Here is a 24,279-nt window from a genome sequence, read left to right as displayed (position 1 = left end):
GTACATTTTTAGAATACTGTACTATCTAAACATGTACAGATTTCTTCTCAAGAAAAGATTATCAGAGGTCTTACCATTCTGGTCCCTTTTGGCTTGTTCAACAAGTGGGGAGAAGGTGAAGGAAACCCCCACTTGGTGCCATCTGCCCATGAGCTAGCCAAAATGTGCACCCAGACACAAATATTGAGAGACTATCAGTGGCAGCAGTAGAGTCTCCAAAGAGAGCAAGATACGTGGACGTGGAGCACCACTCATTTCTGCATCATCTAGCAGAGATCAGCTGATGCGGGAAGCTGGCACATACTATACCATACTAAAAGGTGCATTAGTGACTGCTCTGTGAGAACTCCCTTCAATGATCTTAGAGAAATTGTGCCATCCTAACACACATAATGCCTCCATTATAGTGATGCACATGACCCTTACTATGTGCTGTGACATAAAAGCCACAATAAATATTTTGGTTGTTAATACTTCTTTAGCATTTCTAATGTGTACCCTTACTGTTGATCTAAAATATCACACTAGGGAGTATTATCATCTCATGGTTCAGTAGTGGCAGTCCATTTATCATCCTGAAACATACAGTAGGTGGCTATTACTTGGTTTACAACTATTCCATCCCATCAATCTATTACACATCAGTGTATAAGAAGGAACAAGTAGGCTATTTAATACCATCTCTAGCCAAATGTGAAAAGGGAATTAATTAGTGTTTTCCTTTAGAGAACATTATGTACCAGCCTATTGGTTATCCAAATATTTTTCAAAACAACCTGAGTTCTTATTTTAACTCAGAAGATCATAATTTATTGAATACTTAGACTGCATCTGGAACTGGGCTCAATTATCAGCTCTGCCACAATCATCATGTGTGACCTTGGGCAAGCCATTTAATCTCTCTGTGCGGCAATCCCTCCCATCTATACAATGGAGATAATAATGCTTTCTTTGTCTATTTTGTCTATTAGGACTGTATGCTGTTTGGAGCAGGACTCAACACAAGGTGTTTGTACAATGCCTAGCACAATGGGATCTTGATCTTAATTGGGACCTCTAGACGAAACTGTAATACTCCTTACATATGGTATGTTATTCACATTGTATAAAGTCATAATATTAAAATAAATTAGTTTTATATAATTATATGTTTTACCTCACCTATTTGTTTGCTCTATCGTATGCTAAAAGAGAATACATTTTTAAACAGCATTGTATTGCTAGAAAGACAATCTAAAACTATACTGCAATCCTACAATACAATTTTTTTTTTTACTTTTTGGAAACTTCCATATATAAACTATAGAAATCAAAATTCTCCCTGAATGCTAATTTTAGTCACTATCTAGGACAGATTTTAACTCAAAAGTAATATTTGTTTCATGTTACCAATTCCTAAAAGAATTGGAAGTTGCTAAAAGTAGATGAAGGTAGCCACATGCTCACATCAAGTGTTCAACCCAAACTGCAAATTCTGATAGATTCATGATGCCAACCTTGTTGGATGCAAACCATAGTTACTGCTCTTTACTCTCAGAGAAAGCGGGGACCACCCTCAGCTACCAGAAAGGGGAAAGATTAGATTATGAGGAACGGGTAAACATTTAGGGATCCTACTTAGATAAAGCCAACTTCCAGACTTCATATATCAGAGTGAAAAAAAAAAACTTAGGTATATTACTATTGCTATTTACTACTGTAGGGAGGGTAAGGTACCCTAATCAGTGATCAGTTGCAGGCATAGTACAAATGCTTAACAAAAAGATGGCCCCCACCCCAAGGAATTTCTAATCTATGCACTTGGCCTGAATTAGAAAGACTTGAAGAGCCTACACTTAGATGCCTGGGGTGGTCACATTATGTACAATTTGTTTAATACCTACAAGTGGTGATTTGACAATTATTGATCTTCACCTTTACAACAATCAGTTACCTTGTATAACTGATTTTATATATATCCATTTATATATATAACCTGTAGAGTTATAAGTATAATCAACAATAAAAAAAAGATGCTGAATATAGCTGTGCTTTAGCTGATACATAACTTGCACATCTTTACACATGGCTGAATTAGAGGTTGAGCGCTAACATGTACAACATAGAATACATACTTGTATCAGTTCCTGAGACTTTATTCATAACTTACAAACATGACTCACATACTTTAAAAAGAATGTCTCTTTTGATTAGTGCATACCTTGATTCATCAAAACCAGGCTTCCTGCCAGCAGGGCCATGCAGTTGGTAGGCTGATGGTTATGTAGGTACTGGAAACCCCATCCACGCCTGTATGATGTTTCATACATATATCCTGAGGCATTGGCAATCACCTCAAGAAATCTTTCCTGTTCAGTCTTGCTAAGGTAGTTGTACAAGAAGTCATAAGCAGTGGCAAAAGCAACCAAAGAGTGAGCAAGAGGGACCTCATCCCATGGAGCATCCTTCACTAACCTGTCAAAGAAGAAAGATCAATTAATAAATTGAGTTCCAAAGATTAGTCACCAGGCTTTGATGTGTAAGTAACTCAATATCTTTGAAATTAATGCAAAGAGTTCAACAGCCTTCCAACAGGAAACAACCTAACTAGTTTAAAAATGAAGCTTGATAAATTTATGAATGGGGTTTTATTGCCTGAAATACTAGGGGACTGGACTTAATAACACAGATGGTCACTTCCAGTCCTACGATGTATGTTCCTAACACACAGAACATGCTATCTATTAACTCTCTCTGGAACATTTCACTTGTTTCTAAATAGATACAGTAGTCATCCTTAAAAGCTCATTAGTTGTGTCAGATAAATGAATTCCTTTTCCATAGATAAATGGATATCTTTACCTCAGTATCTGCAATGTTCTAGGTTTTGCTGCAGGAGTAGATATGTGGAAAATTAGGTAATATTACACACATTGAGGTAATATCCATTTATCTGAGGTAAAACTGGTAAATGTCAAGGATGACCTCTAATCTGAAAGTAATAACATAAACTTAATATTCTTCTCAATGTTTGTTACAATCTTTTATTTTTAAGTGAATTTAATGCTGGTGAAAAGTATCTGCGTGGTGGCCTTTTGGAGTCTTCTATGATAGCACAATATATCTTTCCAGAGCAAGTATTGCATGGGCAGCAACAGTGCAAACTACTCTACACTGACCTGCTGTGATGGGGAATACAAACCCCACACTGGAAAGGAAGGGATTAAGAGCTTCTCTGGGCCCAGGCGGCCCCATCTTGCTGCACCTGCAAAGCCTGCAGAAGCTGGATGATAGGATTGCCAGGCATAGAATCATAGAAGATTAGGGTTGGAAGAGACCTCAGGAGGTCATCTAGTCCAACCCCCTGCTCAAAGCAGGACCAACCCCAACTAAATCATCCCAGCCAGGGATTTGTCAAGCCGGGCCTTAAAAACCTCTAAGGATGGAGATTACACCACCTCCCTAGGTAACCCATTCCAGTGCTTCACCACCCTCCTACTGAAATAGTTTTTCCTAATATCCAACCTAGATCTCCCCCACTGCAACTTGAGACCATTGCTCCTTGTTCTGTCATCTGCTACTACTGAGAACAGCCTAGCTCCATCCTCTTTGGAACCCCCCTTCAGGTAGTTGAAGGCTGCTATCAAATCCCCCCTTACTCTTCTCTTCTGCAGACTAAACAAGCCCCATTCCCTCAGCCTCTCCTCATAAGTCTCCTGATTTCGTTGCCCTCCGCTGGACTCTCCAATTTGTCCACATCCCTTCTGTAGTGGGGGGACCAAAACTGGACGCAATACTCCAGGTGTGGCCTCACCAGTGCCGAACAGAGGGGAATAATCACTTCCCTCGATCTGCTGGCAATGCTCCTACTAATACAGCCCAAAATGCAGCCAGGGAGGCTCCGTGTGCTGCCCTCACCATGAGCACTGGCTCCGTAGCTCCCATTGGCCGGGAACTGTGGCCAATGGGAGCTGCAGTGGCAGGGCCTGCGGGCATGGACAGTGCGCAGAGCCGCCTGGCTGCGCCTCTGCCTAGGGGCTGCAGGGACATACCGGCTGCTTCCGGGAGCCGCCTGAGGTAAGGTAAGTGAGCCCGCACCCCAACCCCTGCCCCAGCCCTGAGCCCTCTCCTGCACCCTAACTCCCTCCAGGATCCCGCATCCTCTCCTGCATTCCAAACCCGTCGGCCCCACCCCTCAGCCTGGAGCCCCCTCCTGCATCCCACACCTCTCATCCCGGCCCCACCTCAGAGCCCACACCCCCAACCGGAGCCCTCACCCCCTTCTGCACCCAAACCCCTTGCCACAGGCCAGTGAAAATGAGCAAGTGAATGAGGGTGGGAGAGAGTGAGCGAGGGAGGGAGGGAGGGAGGAGGGGATGGAGTGAGTAGGGCCGGGGCCTTGGAGAAGGGCATGGCTTTGGGGAAAGCGCGGGGCAGCGGGCACGGCAAGGGTGTTCGGTTTTCTGCAATCAGAAAGTTGGCAACCCTACTGGAGGAGGAGATTAAAAAGGGAAGCAAAGTAGCTCACTAGCAGGCAGACAGTGCAAGTGAGCTGACTTGCACTTTCAGCTCCTGGGAAGGAACTCCTCAGGAGCTCTTGCTGCCTGAGACCTGGCTATGGTGGCCTAACCAAGTCTGCAAAGAGATCAATGATTCTCTGAGGGTCAGGAACTTTATCTTTATGTTCAATCCTTTACTTTACCCTGTGGGAAGAGAGGGGACTAGTAGGAAGTGATCCAGAGAAAGAGCTTCACAACACCCCATGGTGCAGAACTTAAGTGCCTACCATTGGGCTTTAATTTGGAGCCTGGTGGAGGGGGTGGGACTGGGCTTCCTGACCACCCCCTAAAGAGGGATCATTGCAGGAATCTACCCTTGGTGGGGAACTTAGTTGGGGGAAGACCCTGAAGATAGAAAGTTCTGGACCACAAGACCCTGAGCCAAAGGGGAAACCCTAAATCCTTCATTTGGTCCTGAAGACCTACCCATTATTGAACTCTTTTTTTATATACCCCGAAAGGGGTGGACTTGAAAATATGACCTGGGCGAAGGGCTGAGTCACTGAAAGGACAGATCACTGCAGGGTGGAGCAGTAGTGGAGAAAGGGAATGCCTGTGAGGAAGTCAACCTGCCACACCTGCCCAACCACTAAGCAGCATTGGCAGTGAGTGTTCCCCTTCACACCTGCCAATATTCCTCATCCCTGACCTAGAGGGGCCACTTCCAGAAGTCTCCATGCTCAGTCAGTTCTTGGACTCTCTGTTAAGACTGCCAAGAAGAGTGCCAACTGTGAATGAGGTTTTTGAAATATGGACACCTTGTCCACCAGGAAGTTGATTCAGACCACTATTGTATTTCACGTAGGCCATCAAGCAGCCATAGAATTGAGCTATGCCAGAGTAAGGAAGGGAGACTTTGGCCTATAGATATGAAAGTAAATTTACACATTTAGAATAATCAAAAATACAAAATTCAAACAAATAGCTGAAATAGCTGGAATATAATGCTATTATTCAAAAATCTGATAGACAATATTTGCTTGTGTGAAGAAGAATAATTGTGCTAAGCCTAACAAAGGATTAAATCTAAACAGGGAAAAATTTGCAGAGCAAACGATTTCATAATCAATAGGATCATGTACATTTCAGACTTGTTTTGCAGAGCAGCATTTGAAGGAATATATCCTGAATATCAATACTTGGTATGAGAAATAAGCAACTGCTTGCACAGCTTTCAGTTCTCTTTAACCTCTACTCATTCACCTTACAACATGTTTTTTATTTATAAAAATACATTTTGAACACTGACGGGGCGGGGGGGGAGGGGGAAGGAGGGGTGAAACCTGGCCCCACTGCAGCTAATGGGAGTTTTATCATTGACTTTAGTGGGGACAGAATTTCAACCTAAACTTTTATAAATAGTAGACTAAACAGGTATGCTAGAGTTCTGATGAAATATGTTTAAAGAAGACTGTACACTCATTCATTTATTAATACTGTGGAGTCACTAAGAACATAAAAGCTACCATGGTCCAATTTGCCCAGCATCCTGTCTCCGACAGTGCTCTATACCAGAGCTTCAGAGGGATTGTACAAAACAGGGCAATTATGGAGTGATCCAGTCTTCCACTCCTGGCTTCTGGAAGTCAGAGGTTTAGGGTTGACCCAGACAATGGGGTTGCATCCCTGATCATCTTGGCTAACAGCTACTGATGGACCTGTCCTCCATGAACTTATCCAGTCCTTTTTTGAACGAAATTATGCCTCTAGTCATCAAAACATCTCATGACAATGAGTTCCACAGGATGATTGTGCATTGTGTGGAAAAAGTACTTCCTCTTGTTTTTTATTAAATCTGCTAGCTATTAATTTCATTGGGTGGTTACCCCGTTTTTTTTGTATTGTGTGAAAGTGTAAATAACACTTCTCTATTCATTTTTTCCACACACATGATTTTACAGACCTCTCTCTATCATATCCACACCCCCCCCCCCAGTCATCTCTTTTCTATGATGAACAGGCCTAAGCTTTTAAATCTCTCTTTGTATGAAAGCCACTCCACACCCTTGATCATCTCTGTTACCCTTCTCTGAACCTTTTCCAGTTCCACTATATCTGTTTTGAGATGGGGCAACCAGAACTGGACACAGTATTCAAGGTGTGAGCACATCATGGATTTATATAATGGAATTATATTCTGTCTTATTTTCTATCCCTTTCCTAAAATATAAAGATAGACAACTAAAGGTGTGGTGGAGCTGACTATCTTTAAGATGATGCCTTAATTATTATCCTTTCCCAAATCCTTACATGTACATTCTGTTCCTCAACAACTTCTGTCATTTTCTGCCAAATCAAACTCTAAATCTAGTAACCAGGGCTTGTTGCCAGGTGCAACAAAGTTTCTCACTGGAGTTTGCAGTTGTTCAGTGTAGAAGAGCTGTAGCCCTTACAGCCAAAGGTTTTACACATTTTCCCTAGAAACTCATTATTTCCATTTGACAACAGCAAACATTTCCAAATAAATTAACTGAGATGCTAACTGACTTAGGTGAACAAGCCTGCACACATCCAGGGTGGGGTTTTTTTTTTTACTGTCTCCTTAGAGCCACAAAACTTGGAAAGTCTGGTTAATCCATTATATGTCAAGTTCAGCTCAGTGCCCACATTTCTTACTATTTCTTCTTTTGCATCTTTCTTTTGCATTAAAATGACTCTGAACTATGTGCTCTTATTAATGAAGAGGTAGATTTCTTTGTAGTTTAAATGTTACATTCTGCCTGACTTACAATCCCATGAAATACCATTGACTTTGATGGAATCTCATGATGTACAATTCAGGACAGAATTTAGACCCATTAATTCATTTTGGGTGCAGAATGTTTTTATGAAAAATTAAACTTACACCAACAAAGCGTGGGAGCTCAGAAGGCGAATTCTTCTCTATCAAACACAGAAGGTGCCTCATGTAGCTATTAGACATTGTCTACACTAGAAAATGCTATACACATTTTCCAGCAATGGTGTACAACTGCATACAACGAGGAGTCCTTGTGGCACCTTACAGATTAACAAATTTATTTGGGCATAAGCTTTCGTGGGCTAGAATCCACTTCATCAGTTGCATAGAGAGGAAAATACAGGAGTAGGTATAAATACATGAAAAGATGTGAGTTGCCTTACCAAGTGTGAGGTCAGTAACGAGAAAATTCAATTGACAGCAGGATACCAAGGGAGGAAAAATAACTTTTGAAGTGGTAATGAGAGTGGCCCATTTCAGACAGTTGACAAGAAGGTGTAAGTAACAGTAGGGGGAAATTAGTATTGGGGAAATTAGGTTTAGGTTTTGTAATGTCTGTTTTTGCTGATACAGAATGACACGGCTACCACTCTGAAAACTGCATACTGAATCCCAGAGTTTTCACCTCTGTGTCATGAATGGCTGATCAGTGAACAGACCCTTGAACAAGTATTTGGAGACCCCTCATTTTCAAATCATGTTATTTTGGTTCTCGCAAGATCTTTGCACATTCAAAGCTCAGTCAGTGTTCAGGAGACAGAGGTGCCATTGTAAGTGCCTTATCCTGGAACAGCTTAAATATGGCAGGGGCCAACTGGTGAAAAATTAACGAGAATGGAACCATTTTAGAGCTAAGTTCAAAGCACACAACTTCACTGTAAGTGGAAGTATCTTTACAAACAATCACAGCTTACATACTGGAATAAATTTAAATAATTTGGCGATCTTTCGCCTTACTTCATCATAAATGGAATAGTACTGTTTGAGTTCACAGTATCTGGGTTCTACTATGGTAATTTTAGATTAGAATCAACATAAGAAACATAAGAATGGCCCATACTGGGTCAGACCAAAGGTCCATCTAGCCCAGTATCCTGTCTTCTGACAGTGGCCAATGCCAGGTGCCCAAGAACAAAACAGGTAATCATCGAGTGATCCACCTCCTGTCGCCCATTCCCAGGTTCTGGCAAACAGAGGCTAGGGACACCATCCCTGCCCATCCTGACTAATAGGCATTGATGGACCTATCCTCCATGAATTTATCTAGTTCTTTTTTGAACCCTGTTATAGTCTTGGTTTTCACATCCTCTGGCAAGGAGTTCCACAGGTTGACTTGCGTTGTGTGAAAAAATATTTCCTTTTGTTTGTTTTAAACTTGCTGCCTATTAATTTCATTAGGTGACCCCTAGTTCTTGTGTTATGAGAAGGAGTAAATAACACTTCCCTATTTACTTTCTTCACACCAGTCATGATTTTATACACCTCTATCATATCCCCCCTTAGTCGTCTCTTTTCCAAGCTGAAAAGTCCCTCTCTTATTAATCTCTCCTCATATGGCAGCCATTCCATACCCCTAATCATTTTTGTTGCCCTTTTCAGAACCTTTTCCAGGTCCAATATATTTTTTGAGATGGGGCGACCACATCTGCATGCAGTATTCAAGATGTGGGCATACCATGGATTTATACAGAGGCAATATGATATTTTCTGTCTTATTATCTATCCCTCTCTTAATGATGCTGAACATTCTGTTTGCTTTTTTGACTGCCGCAGCACATTGCGTGGATGTTTTCAGAGAACTATCCACAATGACTCCAACATCTCTTTCTTGAGTGGTAACAGCTAATTTAGACCCCATCATTTTATATGCATAGTTGGGATTATGTTTTCCGATGTGCATTACATTGCATCAAGTGTAGAATACTACTAATTCAAATATTAAAACATTTTGAGTGAATGTTAGTTAATTGCAGACATGGTTTTTAATAAAATAAGGAATTTCAGCTACCCAGGAGAGGGTCAGATTTGCTCCCTTTTCAGTGAATTTAACTTGGCTTTTTGATATATAAAAGTCCTTGCCTTTCTCTTTGTAAGAAACCTCCTCTACATTCTACAACTGAAGCAGACAACATTGACATAAGTAGCTACATGCCCAAGACAAACTTTACATCAGTAGAGTACCTGCCCAAGCTTAAACTAAATCATTCTGCAATACCACTAAACAGTAACCTGCCCGACAACAAAATGAATCACTAACTTGTCTCCAACAGAAAGTATCAAATCAAAGAGGATCAAACTTAACACACCGCTTTAACAGTCATGGAAAAGAGCCAATCTCTATACTTATGATGAAGCTTGTACTTCATGGGCCAGATTTTTAGCTGGTAAATCAGCATAGCTCCATTAATGTAATTAACTTCAATAGAGCTATTCTAATTTACACCACCTGAGGATCTGACCCACAGACTCTAACATAGAAAGCAAGGTAGAAAAGCAGCACAAGAAATTTAAACCTGCCCTGATACTCATGAAACTTCAACAAATATGTGACTCACATTAAGCAAAATTGAAACCTGAAAAATCTGTTAGCCAGGTGACACATTTCTTAAATGACAGCTGCAACCCCCAGGCCCACTGCCCAGATGGAACACCCAGCTCCTAAAGGAATGCACCAAGGGAGTTGCTGCTGACATACTGTAGAAATGAATGCACAAATATTTGTGATGATATATCTGGAGGTCAGGGTTCATGATCTACTCATTTAAAAGTGAATTTGTATCTGACTTTTTGGGGCCTGTGGGGGAGAAGGGTTATTTATAGTTAGAGACATTTAAAGAGGTCGGCATCCCATTCTAAGTAGTCAACCATAAAAACAGGATAATGGAGGATGGTGATGTCCATTCCAGGTAATTGTGGTGGGCACAGTAGAAGGGTTTTATTTTAAAAGGTTAGCAAATTGCTCCCTGTCATCTCCCGTACACTTTAATCACTTCATTGCTGTTATGGCAAGAGCTACAATGAATATTCACAGGTATATCATCATTGGCAGATATATCATTCCTTTCAAGTGACAAGGTTCCAGTGGAACCCTAGCATGTCAGAGAATATCATCACATGTTACTGCCTCAGGGCAGGGGGTTGGGATGCAGGAGGGGTGCTGGGTGCGGCAGAGGGCTCAGGGCAGGGGTGCAGTGCGCAGCAGGGAGCTCAGGGCAGGGGGTTGGGGTGCAGGAGGGGTGCAAGGTGCAGGCAGGGGGCTTAGGGAAGGGAGTTGGGGTGCGGGAGGGGTTCGGGCTCCATCTAGGGAAATGCAACCTAGATGGAGCTACTATAAGGTGGGTGCATAACTGGTTGGAAAACCATTCCCAGAGAGTAGTTATCAGTGGTTCACAGTCATGCTGGAAGGGCATAACGAGTGGGGTCCCGCAGGAATTGGTTCTGGGTCCGGTTCTGTTCAATATCTTCATCAATGATCTAGATAATGGCATAGAGAGTACACTTATAAAATTTGTGGACGATACCAAGCGGGGAGGGGTTGCAAGTGCTTTGGAGGATAGGTTTAAAATTCAAAATGATCTGGACAAACTGGAGAAATGGTCTGAAGTAAATAGGATGAAGTTCAATAAGGACAAATGCAAAGTACTCCACTTAGGAAGGAACAATCAGTTGCACACATACAAAATGGGAAATGACTGCCTAGGAAGGAGTACTGCGGAAAGGGATCTGGGAGTCATAGTGCACCACAAGCTAAATGAGTCAACAGTGTAACACTGTTGCAAAAAAAGTAAACATAATTCTGGGATGTATTAGCAGGCGTGTTGTAAGCAAGACACAAGAAGTAATTCTTCCACTCTACTCTGCAATGATTAGGCCTCAACTAGAGTATTGTGTCCAGTTCTGGGCGCCACATTTCAGGAAAGATGAGGAGAAATTGGAGAAAGTCCAGAAAAGAGCAACAAAAATGATTAAAGGTCTAGAAAACATGACTTATGAGGGAAGATTGAAAAAACTGGGTTTGTTTAGTCTGGAAAAGAGAAGACTGAGAGGGGACATGATAACAGTTTTCAAGTACATAAAAGGTTGTTACAAGGAGGAGGGAGAAGAATTGTTCTTCTCAACCTATGAGGATAGGACAAGAAGCAATGAGCTTAAATTGCAGCAAGGGCAGCTTAGGTTAGAATTAGGAAAAACTTCCTAACTTTCAGGGTGGTTAAACACTGGAATAAATTGCCTATGGAGGTTGTGAAACCTCCATCATTGGAGATTTTTAAGAGCAGATTAGACAAATACCATTCAGTAATGGTCCAGATAATACTTAGTCCTGCCATGAGTGCAGGGGACTGGACTAGGTGACCTCTCGAGGTCCCTTCCAGTCCTATGATTCTATGATTTGGAAAACACACTGCTGGTTAAGAATGGGGAAAGTTGTAATTACTTGTCTGCGCTGCACCTGTTCTGTGGATAAATAGATTTTGTTTCTTGGGCTGTCAATCTACCACCTAACACTAAAATATTAAAGAAGAAATATTGGATGTATTTTTATCTTCAGAGAGAGGTTAAAAATATCCCTGAGAGGGGATATCCCTGGATAACACAACTCTATCATCTTGCCATGAATAAAAAGTGACAGCAAGCAGGACGAACCACTTAGTGACCATAATCTTACTGAGTATTTGGCTAAACAGAGTTGTCCACAGTTTTTGCTTGGGAGAAGGCTTAACAGAAAAACTCAGAAGGAAGAGACATCTCTTAGAACTACTCTTGCTGCTCCAGAATCTACCATGCAATTAGGACTTACTTTACACTTCCCAAAGAAAGGAGAATAGACATTTTTTAGAGATGGCAACAGAAGGAAAACATGAAGGAGATCATGCAAACGCTGAAACTTATTCTAAGGAGTTACCACTATTACAGTAAATTCTTTGTAAACTTTGGATAAGGCAAGATATGTATCCAAAATATACTAGAGTCCATGCAATTAGGAAGGAAGGATTACTTGAATTTGTTGAACAGACTCAGGAACAGCTTTCATTCATAGACCTTAAATGTATCCTTATAAATAGAGACAAATGAAAATATATATATACTTATGGTTTACATATGGTAAATGATACTGTAGTACAAAAATGCATATCATTTAGAAGAGGCACCTATTGGAAGCTTGCCAAACTTTATAGGAAGAAAGAATTTATAATATTGTTCGATTATCTAACATAAAGCTCTTTATTTTCAGTTTATAACAAATCTTTGTTGCATTATTTTAAACAAAGAGAAGTTGACACAATCAACTTTTTTATTTGGCTCCTACCTGTAAAACTGAAGGAAAATACTGACAATCTTATATAAGTAGTGTTGCTTGAAGCAACTTGCTTCTAAGATGCTTTTCAAGATTCTGGCTTGGTGCAAGATGGCATCTATTTTGGATTTGACAACTTCTAAGAATCAATAACCCATAAGGTAAAAAGTTAGAGCCCATACCTGTACTCCCCTTGTGAGTACTGACATAAATTGAACCATCGGTTATATCCATGCAGCACAATTTAATAAACTGGATTCCATAGGAGTAAACAGAGGTTGGCTCTTTAAGGGAAGTAGTGAAGATGGATTCCATATCCACTTAAAACATTAGAGGAAGTTTTAGATAGACATAACTTAATTAGAGTGGGTAGGACACTGGCATTAATATTCTTACTCTTGTGAAAAGTCCCATGAGATCTTAAGTGACCATGAGTAGTCAAGAAGGTCTCTGCTTCATTTCTTGACAGCGTTTCCAGTGCCCAGTAAACACCATTATGGGGCCTCAAATTCACTCAAGGACAAAGTGTGCCAACTAATGTATTACTAAACACTACTTCCTCTTTATTAGGCTACCAACTTTTTTTCATATTTAGTTGGCTTCTGTTCCCTTAAGCCATCATTTCTCTTTTCAGAAACTGTTTTCTTTAGTCTCTCCATCATTTTCTGTAATCTGTAGTGAGGCCAAAATTTAGCAGCACTAAGGAATATTAGCAGAGAAAAAGTAGATTAAAAACAACTCCTAACCTGAATTGCTATGGAATTATTTTATACCCTTCAAACATTTTGATGCATTTGCTCTAATTTAGAAATACTTATTCTTTCACAGTCATATACAGCTCTCCCATTGATGTAATTAGTTAAGGCACTATCAAGAGGAAACTTTTAGAAAAGATTTACTGAATAATCTTCATGCAGTGCACTTCTGTTTTTGAAACTAGGGCTTCACAAGATGTCTCATAGTATCTTATTGTCAACATCATTCTTCTGAAAACTAAGACAAAACATAATGGGTATTATCTAGACATTGTGATGTCTCCAGAAGTTCCCAAGGACTTGTGTGACTCGGGAGGTATCTGAGGAATGCTCTTACAGTACAAGAAGGGAAAGAGGGACAGGGGTTAGAAAGAAGGGTTGGACCTGGGTTATCTATGCAAGAGAAGACCAAACTAAAAAAAACCTACCAGTGTTTGCATTAATCCCTGAATTATTAATTTTCACAGGCATTCCAAAATCCGTTGAATTGTATGAAAAGATATTTATTTTGATAGGCTTCAGATCAGGCCTCTAATAAATTACCCCTTGTCATGTTAATACACCCAATGTAAAACTGAATAGGGACATATCAATAAATCCCCCAAATTTGGCTGATCTTAAATATTTCTATATCTTGGTAGCAAGTGTCCTTTGGTGTTTAATTTAAAGAAATCACATTCCATAACTCAAGGAGTAAATCCTGCAAAGTGCTGAATACCTTTAACTCTCAACGTAGACAATGGAGTGTGAGAATTTTCAGCACCTCTCAGAGGGTGCTCAGTAGTTTGCTGGAGTGGCTTCTGAGAAAATAAAAAAGATCTACAAAAATTGCACATTACTATTTCTGTGGGTCCTGGGAAAAAAGATGTGCCCATGCTCCTTTTCCTAGTTCTGCTGCAGCAGTTACAAGCCCTTCCCAGAGGTGTTATTGATGGTGCTAGTACAGAAAAGAGGAAGGAAGTACTAAGAGTCATGTTCACTTCAGCTCACTTCAAAACGTGGGGGGTGGGAAATCAGCACTGACCATATGTAAAGGGCAAAATTAGTAAGGAAAGTTGCATTTAAGTTTTCTAGAGCATGTTTCAAAACAAAAGAGAATTTGGTTATAATGTAGCTCTTGGAGTGTCTGAGAGGGGGCACTCTGACCATTCTTTTTTGGATCTGTGAGCCTCCTCCATTCCCCTCTCATTCACCTTCCTCCATTGCCATTAAAACCACTTTTATGCCACTCAAACACCCTCTTCTCTTTTTATATCTACACATGCAGGGAGATTCCAGATTTTTGTCTTTCATTAGAAGAACAATTGTTTGGAAATTGTGGTTCTCATTAGTATTACTCATAATCCTTCTGTGTTCATATGTTATAAAGCTTGTTTTACCAATGTTGAATGCCATAACGAGGTACAGTGCCTTTCAGAAACAGATATTATATATATTTTATTATTTCAACAGACCTTCTGGTACTTTGCAGCAAATGTTTATACCAGACATGCCACAAAATGAGCTGTACTGTCAACTCTCAATTTCAGTTTAACCATTCTTTCTTAGTGAGCCAAGCTGAGCTGTCTGTTGCAAATATATGAAGAAACACTTTGGCTTTATGATAAAATTTACTTTTAACAAAATTCCAGATTCTCTTTTTTAGATTTTTTTTAAAAATTAAGAAATGGACTGGCTAAATGATTGCTGTATCCTCCATGCCTCTCTTACAGAAGTTTCCATTATACAATCTTATGAACAAAAACACAGTTGACCATTATTTGAATATATCTGATGGCAGTTACTTATGAGTCCAGGAGATAGTCCTGCTGTGAGACCTCCATAAACTTTATGGTCATGGTGCAATCTCTTTTCAGCATATGTGAATTCTATACTGAACAGTAACTGGACATTGATGGAAAGAGTATGGTGGGCTCCATAATTTTGAACAAGGTATCCCAAAAGGCTAATGGGGTAAGGGTTAACAAGGGATGAGATTTGCAATACCATAATCTCTTGTTAGTCATTGCTTCATTCACTACTGTTTCGTTAGAAAGTTCGCATTTGCGTGACTACAGTTCTTTCACATATAAGGCCCATCAAGTAAGACTTATCTTCAGATTGTACTCCCTGCTAAGCAATGTGATGGCGAAATGTTTGCATTAACAAAATGGCCTGTGGACGGTGACAAAAATATTCTGACCTTTGCTACATAGATTTTGCCTTTCAGAATGGCCAATCTCACTGTAATAAGGACAGAGAATTTGTGAAAGTAAAGGGCATTGGATTGCACAGTTTTAAGGTTGGCTGGGTTAAAAAGAAATGCTTTAAAATATAAAACCTGATGAGACTCTTATGTCTACATGATGTGGGTCTCTAATTACATCACTCATTTCTGGAACAGGCTTAGCAAGCATATGGAAATAATCACTATTACATATCCCGTCAGCCAAAAATGCACTCTTGCTAGGGAAAATTCTAGAAGCTAATGACAGATAAAATGCCAGGGAGCTCATCTATAACCTCCACAATTATCCTCTTTTCTTTAAGAGGCTCCCCAAACAACATACTATGGCTTAAATAAAAGGACAAACTTTTCCTGAGATTTCAGACAAATTTCACATGTCAAATCCCAGGAAAACCAAACAAATTATTTGGATAAATGGGGTCTCTTTACCTTCTTAATATCCCAGTGCAAGCATTTTTAAAATGTATACTTTGATTAACTGTTGGAAGACTGCCTTTCTGTCGTGCTGTCTCTTTCTTCCTTACTAGATTCCAAAGGATCCTCTGCATCCATATTATTTCTTTAATGATTGACTATGCTTCTCCATTAATAGTTGTTCTTTGTTTACTTTAAAAATAACCTTCATCAGGGTAGCAGTCAGTAATATGCTACCAATATTTCCTGTTGTAAACTTTCTGCTTAGACCTTATGAATGGGAACTGAATTAAGGTTTTTCTTTATTACATATTATAAATTCATTACTGTAATAAAAAAATCACGTAGACACTTAGGTTTTCTGTAATTTATATAACAGTTTCATACTTTATCATAACTATACTATGGAAAAAGTAAATTATATTCAAACAATGGAAAGAGCCTCATTCACACAAGAATGACATTTTAAAATGACATTTTTTACTCTCAGTGCACTCCATCATGACCTGGAATAAAGCCTGTGGCACTTAGAATCACACTTATTTTATTTAAATATGGCCAAAGTCACCAAAACTCCTGTTTTGGTTTTATGGTAGATCTTAAACACTTACGTGAAGTAATCTTCACTTACAATTTTAAAAATTAAGGGTGTTCACTTTTAGATTCAGTGTCATCTTCACAGAAATCAAAGCGAAACCCAGATAAGACAGCAGAAGAAATCAAGCTGCTAACAACAAAACTTTGAGAAAGCCAGATTTGAAACATTCCAATCTATTGATATGAATCCTGTCAATAGGGTGACCAGACGTCCTGATTTTATCGGGACTGTCTCGATATTTCCTTGTTTGTCCCGCGTCCCGACCAATGTTAGGTCGGGACACTGGACAAACAAGCAAATACTCCGGAGCCCGGAAGTGCTCGCCCCCCCCCCCCCCGCCCCGACTCTGCCCCCTCCTTCCCCCATTGGCTCCCTCCCCGAATCCCCGCCTCTTCCGCAGGCTCGCCATTCCTCCTCCCTCCAGCGCTTGTGGAGGGAGGCCCGGGAGACGCAGGGGGAGCGCGGGGCCAGGGTGAGTGAGAGTCCGGCCTGGCCCCGAGCGCCGGCAGGACTCAGTCGGGCAGTAGGGAGAGTAGGGGGGCGGCCCGGGGTCCAGGCGGCAGCTGTTCTCCCCCCCTGGGCAGCGGGACTCGGGAGCAGCCGCTGCTGCAGCTCCCACTGCCGCGGGGGGAGGAAGCGGCCGATGGCCAAGCTCGGCGGCTGCGGCTCTGGCACCCGGGCCCGAACCCCCCGAGCCCGGGCCTGCTGCGGGGACCCAGCAGCGCGCACACTGCGCCCAGCCCCTGGCCAGTCGTGTCTGGGCTGCTGCCCAGCTGGTGCTATCCCGCGGCGGCCCCGGAGTGGGGGCAGCAGGCCCCAGCCCCCCCGTCCCGCGCGGGTCCCGCAGGGGAACGAACGGGCCTGGGCTGCCGATGCCTCCGCCCTGGGGCCGCCGTGGGATTGCACCAGCTGGGCAGCAGCCCAGACGCGACTGGCCAGGGGCTGGGCGCAGCGTGCGCGCTGCTGGGTCCCCGCAGCAGGCCCGGGCTTGGGGGGTTCGGGCCCGGGCGCCAGAGCCGCAGCCACAGCCGCCGAGCTTGGCCATCGGCCGCTTCCTCCCCCCGCAGCAGTGGGAGCTGCAGCAGCGGCTGCTCCCGAGTCCCGCTGCCCAGGGGGGGAGAACAGCCACCGCCTGGCCCCGCGGGCCGCCCCCCTACTCTCCCTACCGCCCAACTGAGTCCTGCCTGCTCGGGGCCAGGCCGGACTCTCACTCACCCCGGCCCCGCGCTCCCCCTGCGTCTCCTGGACCTCCCTCCAGCGCTTGTGGAGGAAGGGTTGTTTTTTTTTTTTTTTGGCCCTCCCCCCCCGCGTCCCGATATTTCACTTGGGTGATCTGGTCACCCTACCTGTCAATGACAGAATGGCATTTTAAATGAAACAATGTATCTACCCTCACACTTATTAAATCAGTGAGGTTGTACTAATATCAACAAGAAAGATATTTTTCTTCCATAATTCCAGGCAAATTAGGTATATTTAAATAAACTCTATAGCAAGACGGGTCCAGGTTTTCTGAAGCTCTATTCCGGTGATACTGCATGCACTGTTCTATTCTGTACGGGTTCATCTACCATGCTCCTCAGCATAGTATCTGAGCTCCATCTAGTAGTCCAATAGTATGTTAAGCAATGTAACTAAAATCTGTCATGTGTTTGTTCTCTCATTCTCTCTCAAGGGGGGAAAAGTGTGTGCAGTGGAGTATGTGCTGCTATGTATTTATGTTTGAGAAAGCAAAGTCAAAGAAATGTGTCTTGCCCTTGGAGTAAAAGGTGGCGAGAACAATCCCGAGAGACTCTGTCTCCCATACAGATGAGCTTTACCCTTATTGTACAAAGTTCCTTTGTGCCAGAGGAGTGAAGTTGTCAACTGTCATCTTCATTGTGGTGCTTTAGTTGATCTTGTGAATACACTGGAATCTGAAGAGTTGTCTGCATAGCATCTCTGTGGCAATACGTGGCTATCCAACGGCTCCCAAGTTCACTTTGGAGAGGGAAGTCACAACAAGAAGGCATTTGCTTTCCATGATTTGCTGGGTAGCAGAGAGAGTGAAAGCTGGGACATCTTGAATAGCTCAAGAGCCAAATTCTCTCCCCGGGAGTGCAAGGCCTGAGAAAAAGGGTTTTGTGCAGTAAATTGCTACAGAAGTCAGGGAACGGAATCTTTTCCCAAGTTTAAAAGTCAAACTGTGTGATTTTTAATTGTTGATCCATGTATTTGGGGACCTAATTGACATGCCACTATCTTTCTCCCAAAATCCCCTTTGTGGTGTGTGGCTAAAGCCTCTGTTCTGTGGCATTCTCCCACAACGCCCAGCCAGTGCAGAATCTCTGCATCCTACTCCCCCCTCACACTCTGTTCTGTTCTAGTTCCTAGACCACCATGATAGGGTTTGTTGGGTTTTTTAACCCTCTCACTTCATGATGCAGCAGCACCACAGCAGTTCTGCTGCCTTTCAAGTCCTGGGATACCCATGTGGTAGGACTGGGCTCACACAGTCAAACTAAATCCCTCCTGAGACTACCTTGAGTCTGTAGAGAGACCCAGAGGACATCTCCAGGGTGACAGACTCTTAATAAGTCTCCTTATAAATAATAAAAATTAAAAATAACTTGCTTGGTACTCTGAATAGGTTTAGGTCAGGGCAGGCCAATGATAAGGAACAGTCACTGCTTTTTATTAAAAAGCAACCAATGAAGAATTTTTCCTGCATATAATTTACCTCTTTCTCTATCTCACCTCTCCCAAGGGTTTTATCTGGGCATGGAAGGATTATATTTTTAATCAGTAAATGTCGACAAACGTCGATTCCACCATAGACGCACAAACCAACAAAAAAATAATAATCAATATGTACAAAATGTAGGCAAAGTAAGAAAAACGCTCCTTGAAAACGTATTAATTTGATTAGAAGCCATTTTCGTTGTGTATTTTGACCTGTGATGTGATGCTGACAATCTGTGTTTCAACAGTTAAAGCTTTCACTTTCTGAATTTCAACATCTACTGTCATTGAATTATGGTCTGACCATTCCCCTCGCCTAATTTTCCACAAAAATGAAAATATAAATAGATAAAAATAGAAAAAAATGCTTAAAAATAAACATTAGAATTTTGATGGATATTAATGAATTCTGCCAAGCCTAGTTTTATAGAGCTACAGCCCCAATCCTGCATGCTTCTCCGTGTGGGCTCAGAGGCATTAGCGGATAGTTTTTATGTTAATCTTGAATAATCTTATTTGTCATTTTCTTTTATTCTGTGTCTGTCATTTGTAACTATAAGGAACAGTGATTAAAGAAAAGGGGAAGCACTGACCTCAGAACACACTGCTATTGAAGGCACAGGGAGACAAATGTTAACGCTGCGCAGTGTATGAAAACAAAATAGGGTTTAAGAGACAATGTAAATCCATTACGTTTTCCCTCTGAAAGTTAAACCATGATCTAAAGTGACACTTACTATTAAAATACAGGAAAATCAACAACTGCTCTACACTGCAGAGGTTGCATATTGAGTGTAGGATGACTGTCAAGAGACCAAGCAGCAGGGTTGGCTTATAAAGAAAAAAGATTTTCCAGTCCAGACAGCTTAAAAAGAAAATAGAATGATTTAGTCCCCTCCCCCACCTTGGGGAAAGAGACCAAACGAAAAGGTGGGCACGAAAACTACTATAACCTACAGCATAAGCAATGTAGCTCACAATAACATGGGGTTCATTAGCCAACTCAGACCAAGATCTTCCCTGGCTAGCTCTCTTTCTCCTGATGTTTCTGCAGGTTTGTTTCTTTCAATCCTGTTTCCTTTGTCCCAGGTTCTCATTTGCTAACCTGCAGCATCTTGGCCCTCAGCAGGGTTTGGCTAATCTGGCTGTCCCAACCATTAGTAGTTTAGCAACCACCATCACTCGCTGTTACAAAGGGGTATGCATTTGCCTATTTGTCCTTTCCCTAGGCCTGGGATGAATGAATGCTGCAGATATTAATGAAAAGAAAACAAGCAACAGAAGAATGCACTACCTTTAACTCTATATTCATAGAACAGTTGCTCAAACATAAATACCACTCAAAACATAAAAACCCCAGAATAGGAAAGATAAATGAATTTCAAAGGGAAAACAAGACCAGGCAAACAAACAAAACCAAAGTTTCTTCAAGAGACACATTATCTTTTCACGATGCCTCATTAATTGAAAATCTGATGTGTACAAGACGGGTTCAAGAACAGTATGTCAAATCGGTGCTGCAAATCAGGACTGAAAAGCTTTGACAAATTAGACATTTCATACAGTATTTAATCAAGAAAGCAAATGCCACGTGTCATTCTGAATGACAAATTTGATTTAAGTCAACTGAAGAAGTGGGTTTTTTACCAACGAAAGCTTATGCCCAAATAAATCTGTTAGTCTTTAAGGTGCCACCGGACTCCTCATTGTTTTTATTTAAGTCAATGTTACGAAATTTGAAATTAAACACTGGAAAAGACATCTATATAGAGTATTAAATCTTACAGATGAAGAATATCATCTCGCACTTCCCGTACCGGGAGAACCCTGCTAGGAAGGTAAGAAGTTTTACCACCTTATAAGAGAGAGATACTATTAGTGAGACTCTTTTTTTAAACCATGTAAGTGGCAGCACATACATTAATATTTCCTAAAGGCCAGAATCTGACACCCTTACATACACTGAAAGTAATCTTTTTTCTATCTTACGGTATGTCTATACTAGAAACATAAGTCGACCTATATTAGGTTGACTTACAGCCACTGCAGTAAGGAGCAGGAGGGAAGCTGCCCAGGGCTTCTTGCTTCCCCATTTCCCACCATAAGTGGGAGGGGGGAAGCCGCCCAGAGCTTCTCGCTTCCCCATTCCCTGCCAGGAGGTGGGGGGAAGCAGCCCAAGGCTTATCACCCCTGGGGAGCAGGGTCTTGCCCCCCCCCCCCACCCACTCCCTACCAGGAGCCAGGCAGCCATGTCAATTTCAGCTGGGAGCGGGGTCCAGCCAGATCCCTGCTGGGAGAGCGGGGTCCATTCTTGTCCTGGGTCCCAGCCAGGAGCAGGGTCCAGCCCCACAGCTCTTTTGGGGGGGGGGGAGGGGGCTGCCCAGCTTTCTTGTCAATTTCACAGCTCCTGCCATGAAATTGACAAGACAGAGGACAACAACAGTAACTGCAGTGTCTACACAGCCACTGTTTTGCCCTAACTACACTGACATAAGCCTTACACCTCTCATGGAGGTGGAGTTATGATGTCAGTTTAGTAGGGCACTTTCTTTGGTGGGAGGAAGGCTGTAGTGTAGACACTGACATAAGCAGGTTGATGTAAGCTGTCTTACCTCGACCTATCAGTGTAGTGTGGATCAGCCCTTCATGCCTGGCAAAGATAAAAAACCACCCAACCTGGAGTGAAATCCTGGCCCCACTGCAGTAAGTGGGAATTCCCCCATTGACTTCAATGGAGCCAGGAGGTCACTCCAGGATTGTAAACTGATGATTCTGTCACAATTAGAATTATTCATAACAGATAATGCTCAATGAAGATTAAAGAGTGGCTGGTGCACCATTTCTAACAGAGGGCAAATTAATTCTCAATATTATTTATCAAACTAAGTATACAGACAACTGAATTATGATTTGGCATATTCAGAACAGGCAAGCATATCAAGTTAAATATAAAAGTCAGTACCTTATACTAACATACTCTCACACATTCCTTCACTCATTCAATTCCAAGCAGAGTTTACGCAGTAAGAACAAAAAGACAAAAATCTACCAACTAGGCTGAGCCGCCATCCTTTCCATGTAATCCTTGGCCATGTTTATGGCTTCGATATTCTTGGGGTAGAGCATACAGAACATTGCCAGGGCACCCAGATTGTTGCCATAAATTTCATTCCACCGAGCACTGAACTCCTTGGGATCCCAGGGAGGAAGATACTCCAGGGGACTGGACAGCATGGTCTGAACTGCCTCAGTCAGACGAGCTGCAATGTGCTGATGCGTAGTGGCAGCCTTGATCCGCAAATCCTCCACCTCTCCTTTAGAAAAGTACAGCATGGGGTAGCTGTCGTAGTTGGCATTGACAAAAGGAATCACAGCACTTGGGTTCTCATCGGTGCTGGAGGCCAAAGCAAAGCAAACCACATGTATGAAAAACACGCTGGGAGCCCCCCGTGTGTGAGTCCTCATTGTGGCATCAGATCTCCAAGTCTCAATGGCAGCCAAACCATCTTTAAAATATCCTAGGGATGACAAACAAGAGTGAAAAGGGGCCATTAGACACAATTCATTGGACAACAGTTGCCATCACAGCATATTTCACAAGAAATCTGATTCAGTCTAGAATTATAAGAAAATATGTGTGCTGTACAGGTGGCTTTTAAATCATTTTTACATTGATACTTCAGATAAAACCCATTCTGAGCAACCAACTTTAAAATCAGGGAAGCTACATTTTTGGAAAGAAAGGCTCTTTCCCACAAACACACCTTTACTCAGATTCCGGAGTGATGAGGATGGTATAATACACAGACAGATACAACTCAATATAGAGCTTAAACTGAAGACTTCCTAAGAATCAGAATAATTATGACTGTGTCTAATGTAAAACATCACTGACTGTGCTAGCTAAGGTGGGGGAGGGAAAGAGCAGCAGAGATTATGTTAACAGCAGCCAAGACTGAGTGCTGGATTGGCTGATGTTACCAGCTGTGGAGTAAAGATTTTGGAATGCAAGAGGTTTGTGCTGGGGTCATTTTATACTGTGTATAAGGCCTCTGGTTCTGACACGTCTTCATTTAAAAAAGAAAAAAGCAAGCAAACAGCAGAGTCCTGGCAAAGCACATGAGATAAATGGCCCATAGGGTGTGTGGAGTTTTTTTCTTCTTATAATTTTAAAGGGCCTTCCATTTTGCATGTGGAGATTTATTACCAGACACGAAAGAAGCAAAGCTGAACAAAAGCACATTTTCCTAAATAAATGGCTGTCTTACAATGTGTTTAAATGACAAATCTATACAGAGGTTAAATGTATTTAAATATAGGTAGTTACTTTTTGAAAATTACTAGCTCTCTAGCTCCAGGTCTCAGACAAATCAAGGCTAGGATCCCCCGGAGGAAAGTCAGGGAATTCCTGAAATTCTTCAGCGGGGAAAGGTTATAGAAAGCAGACCCAAGAAAGACAGTTTTATGTAAATAATGAAGAGTAGTTTTCAATTATTAAAAAGAGAAGTAGGCTGAGGGAAACCAGCAGCCAAAATCAAAGATACAATGATTTTTCTAAGGAAAACGTGGTTCATAGATTCAGAAAGAAAAATCTTAAGAAGCTAAAGCACACAGTTACCCCCTGCTTCCCCGCCAATCCCACATACACAGAGAGGCCAGGATTTTCAAAGCTGAAGTTAGGCTGTTATGTCCATATTTAGGCACCCAGGCCCTGATTCAAAAAGGTATTTAAGCACATACAAAGTCAATGGGACTACTTCTGTGCTTAAAGTTACACATGTGCTTAAGTGCTTTGTTGGACTGGAGCCCTAAAGAAGAGGGAGCTGTTGAGTACTGGGCACTTTTGAAAAATCAGATCATGATTCAGGTGTCTAAATATGAACTTAGGAGCCTAACTTCAGGAACCCAGTTTCTAAGTTTTGGCTGTGCTGTGCGTCTTCTTTCATGGGTGCCACCAGGATAAAAATAATATAAGCGTTCTAGTTCAGAC

The 24,279-nt window shown here is 41.9% G+C and overlaps 1 protein-coding gene across 1 annotated transcript in view; it reads right to left on the bottom strand.

The window, feature by feature from the left end:
- DSE (dermatan sulfate epimerase) overlaps positions 1-22,769 on the bottom strand; it is a 32,186-nt gene extending 9,417 nt beyond the window's left edge. Inside the window, exons 1-2 of the mRNA XM_065401512.1 lie at positions 22,339-22,769; positions 2,201-2,454 (exon numbers count right to left, since the gene is read on the bottom strand). Coding sequence (XP_065257584.1) covers positions 2,201-2,454; positions 22,339-22,754 — 670 coding nt within the window. The 5' untranslated portion in view covers positions 22,755-22,769. The remainder of the gene's footprint in view (positions 1-2,200; positions 2,455-22,338) is intronic.
- Between the last annotated feature and the right edge of the window lie 1,510 nt (positions 22,770-24,279).

Source organism: Emys orbicularis, chromosome 3 (genome assembly GCF_028017835.1).
Source record: "Emys orbicularis isolate rEmyOrb1 chromosome 3, rEmyOrb1.hap1, whole genome shotgun sequence".
Taxonomy (NCBI): Eukaryota; Metazoa; Chordata; order Testudines; family Emydidae; genus Emys; species Emys orbicularis.
The sequence above is the reverse complement of the archived record's forward strand: the minus strand, read 5'-3'. Positions and strand labels throughout refer to the sequence as shown.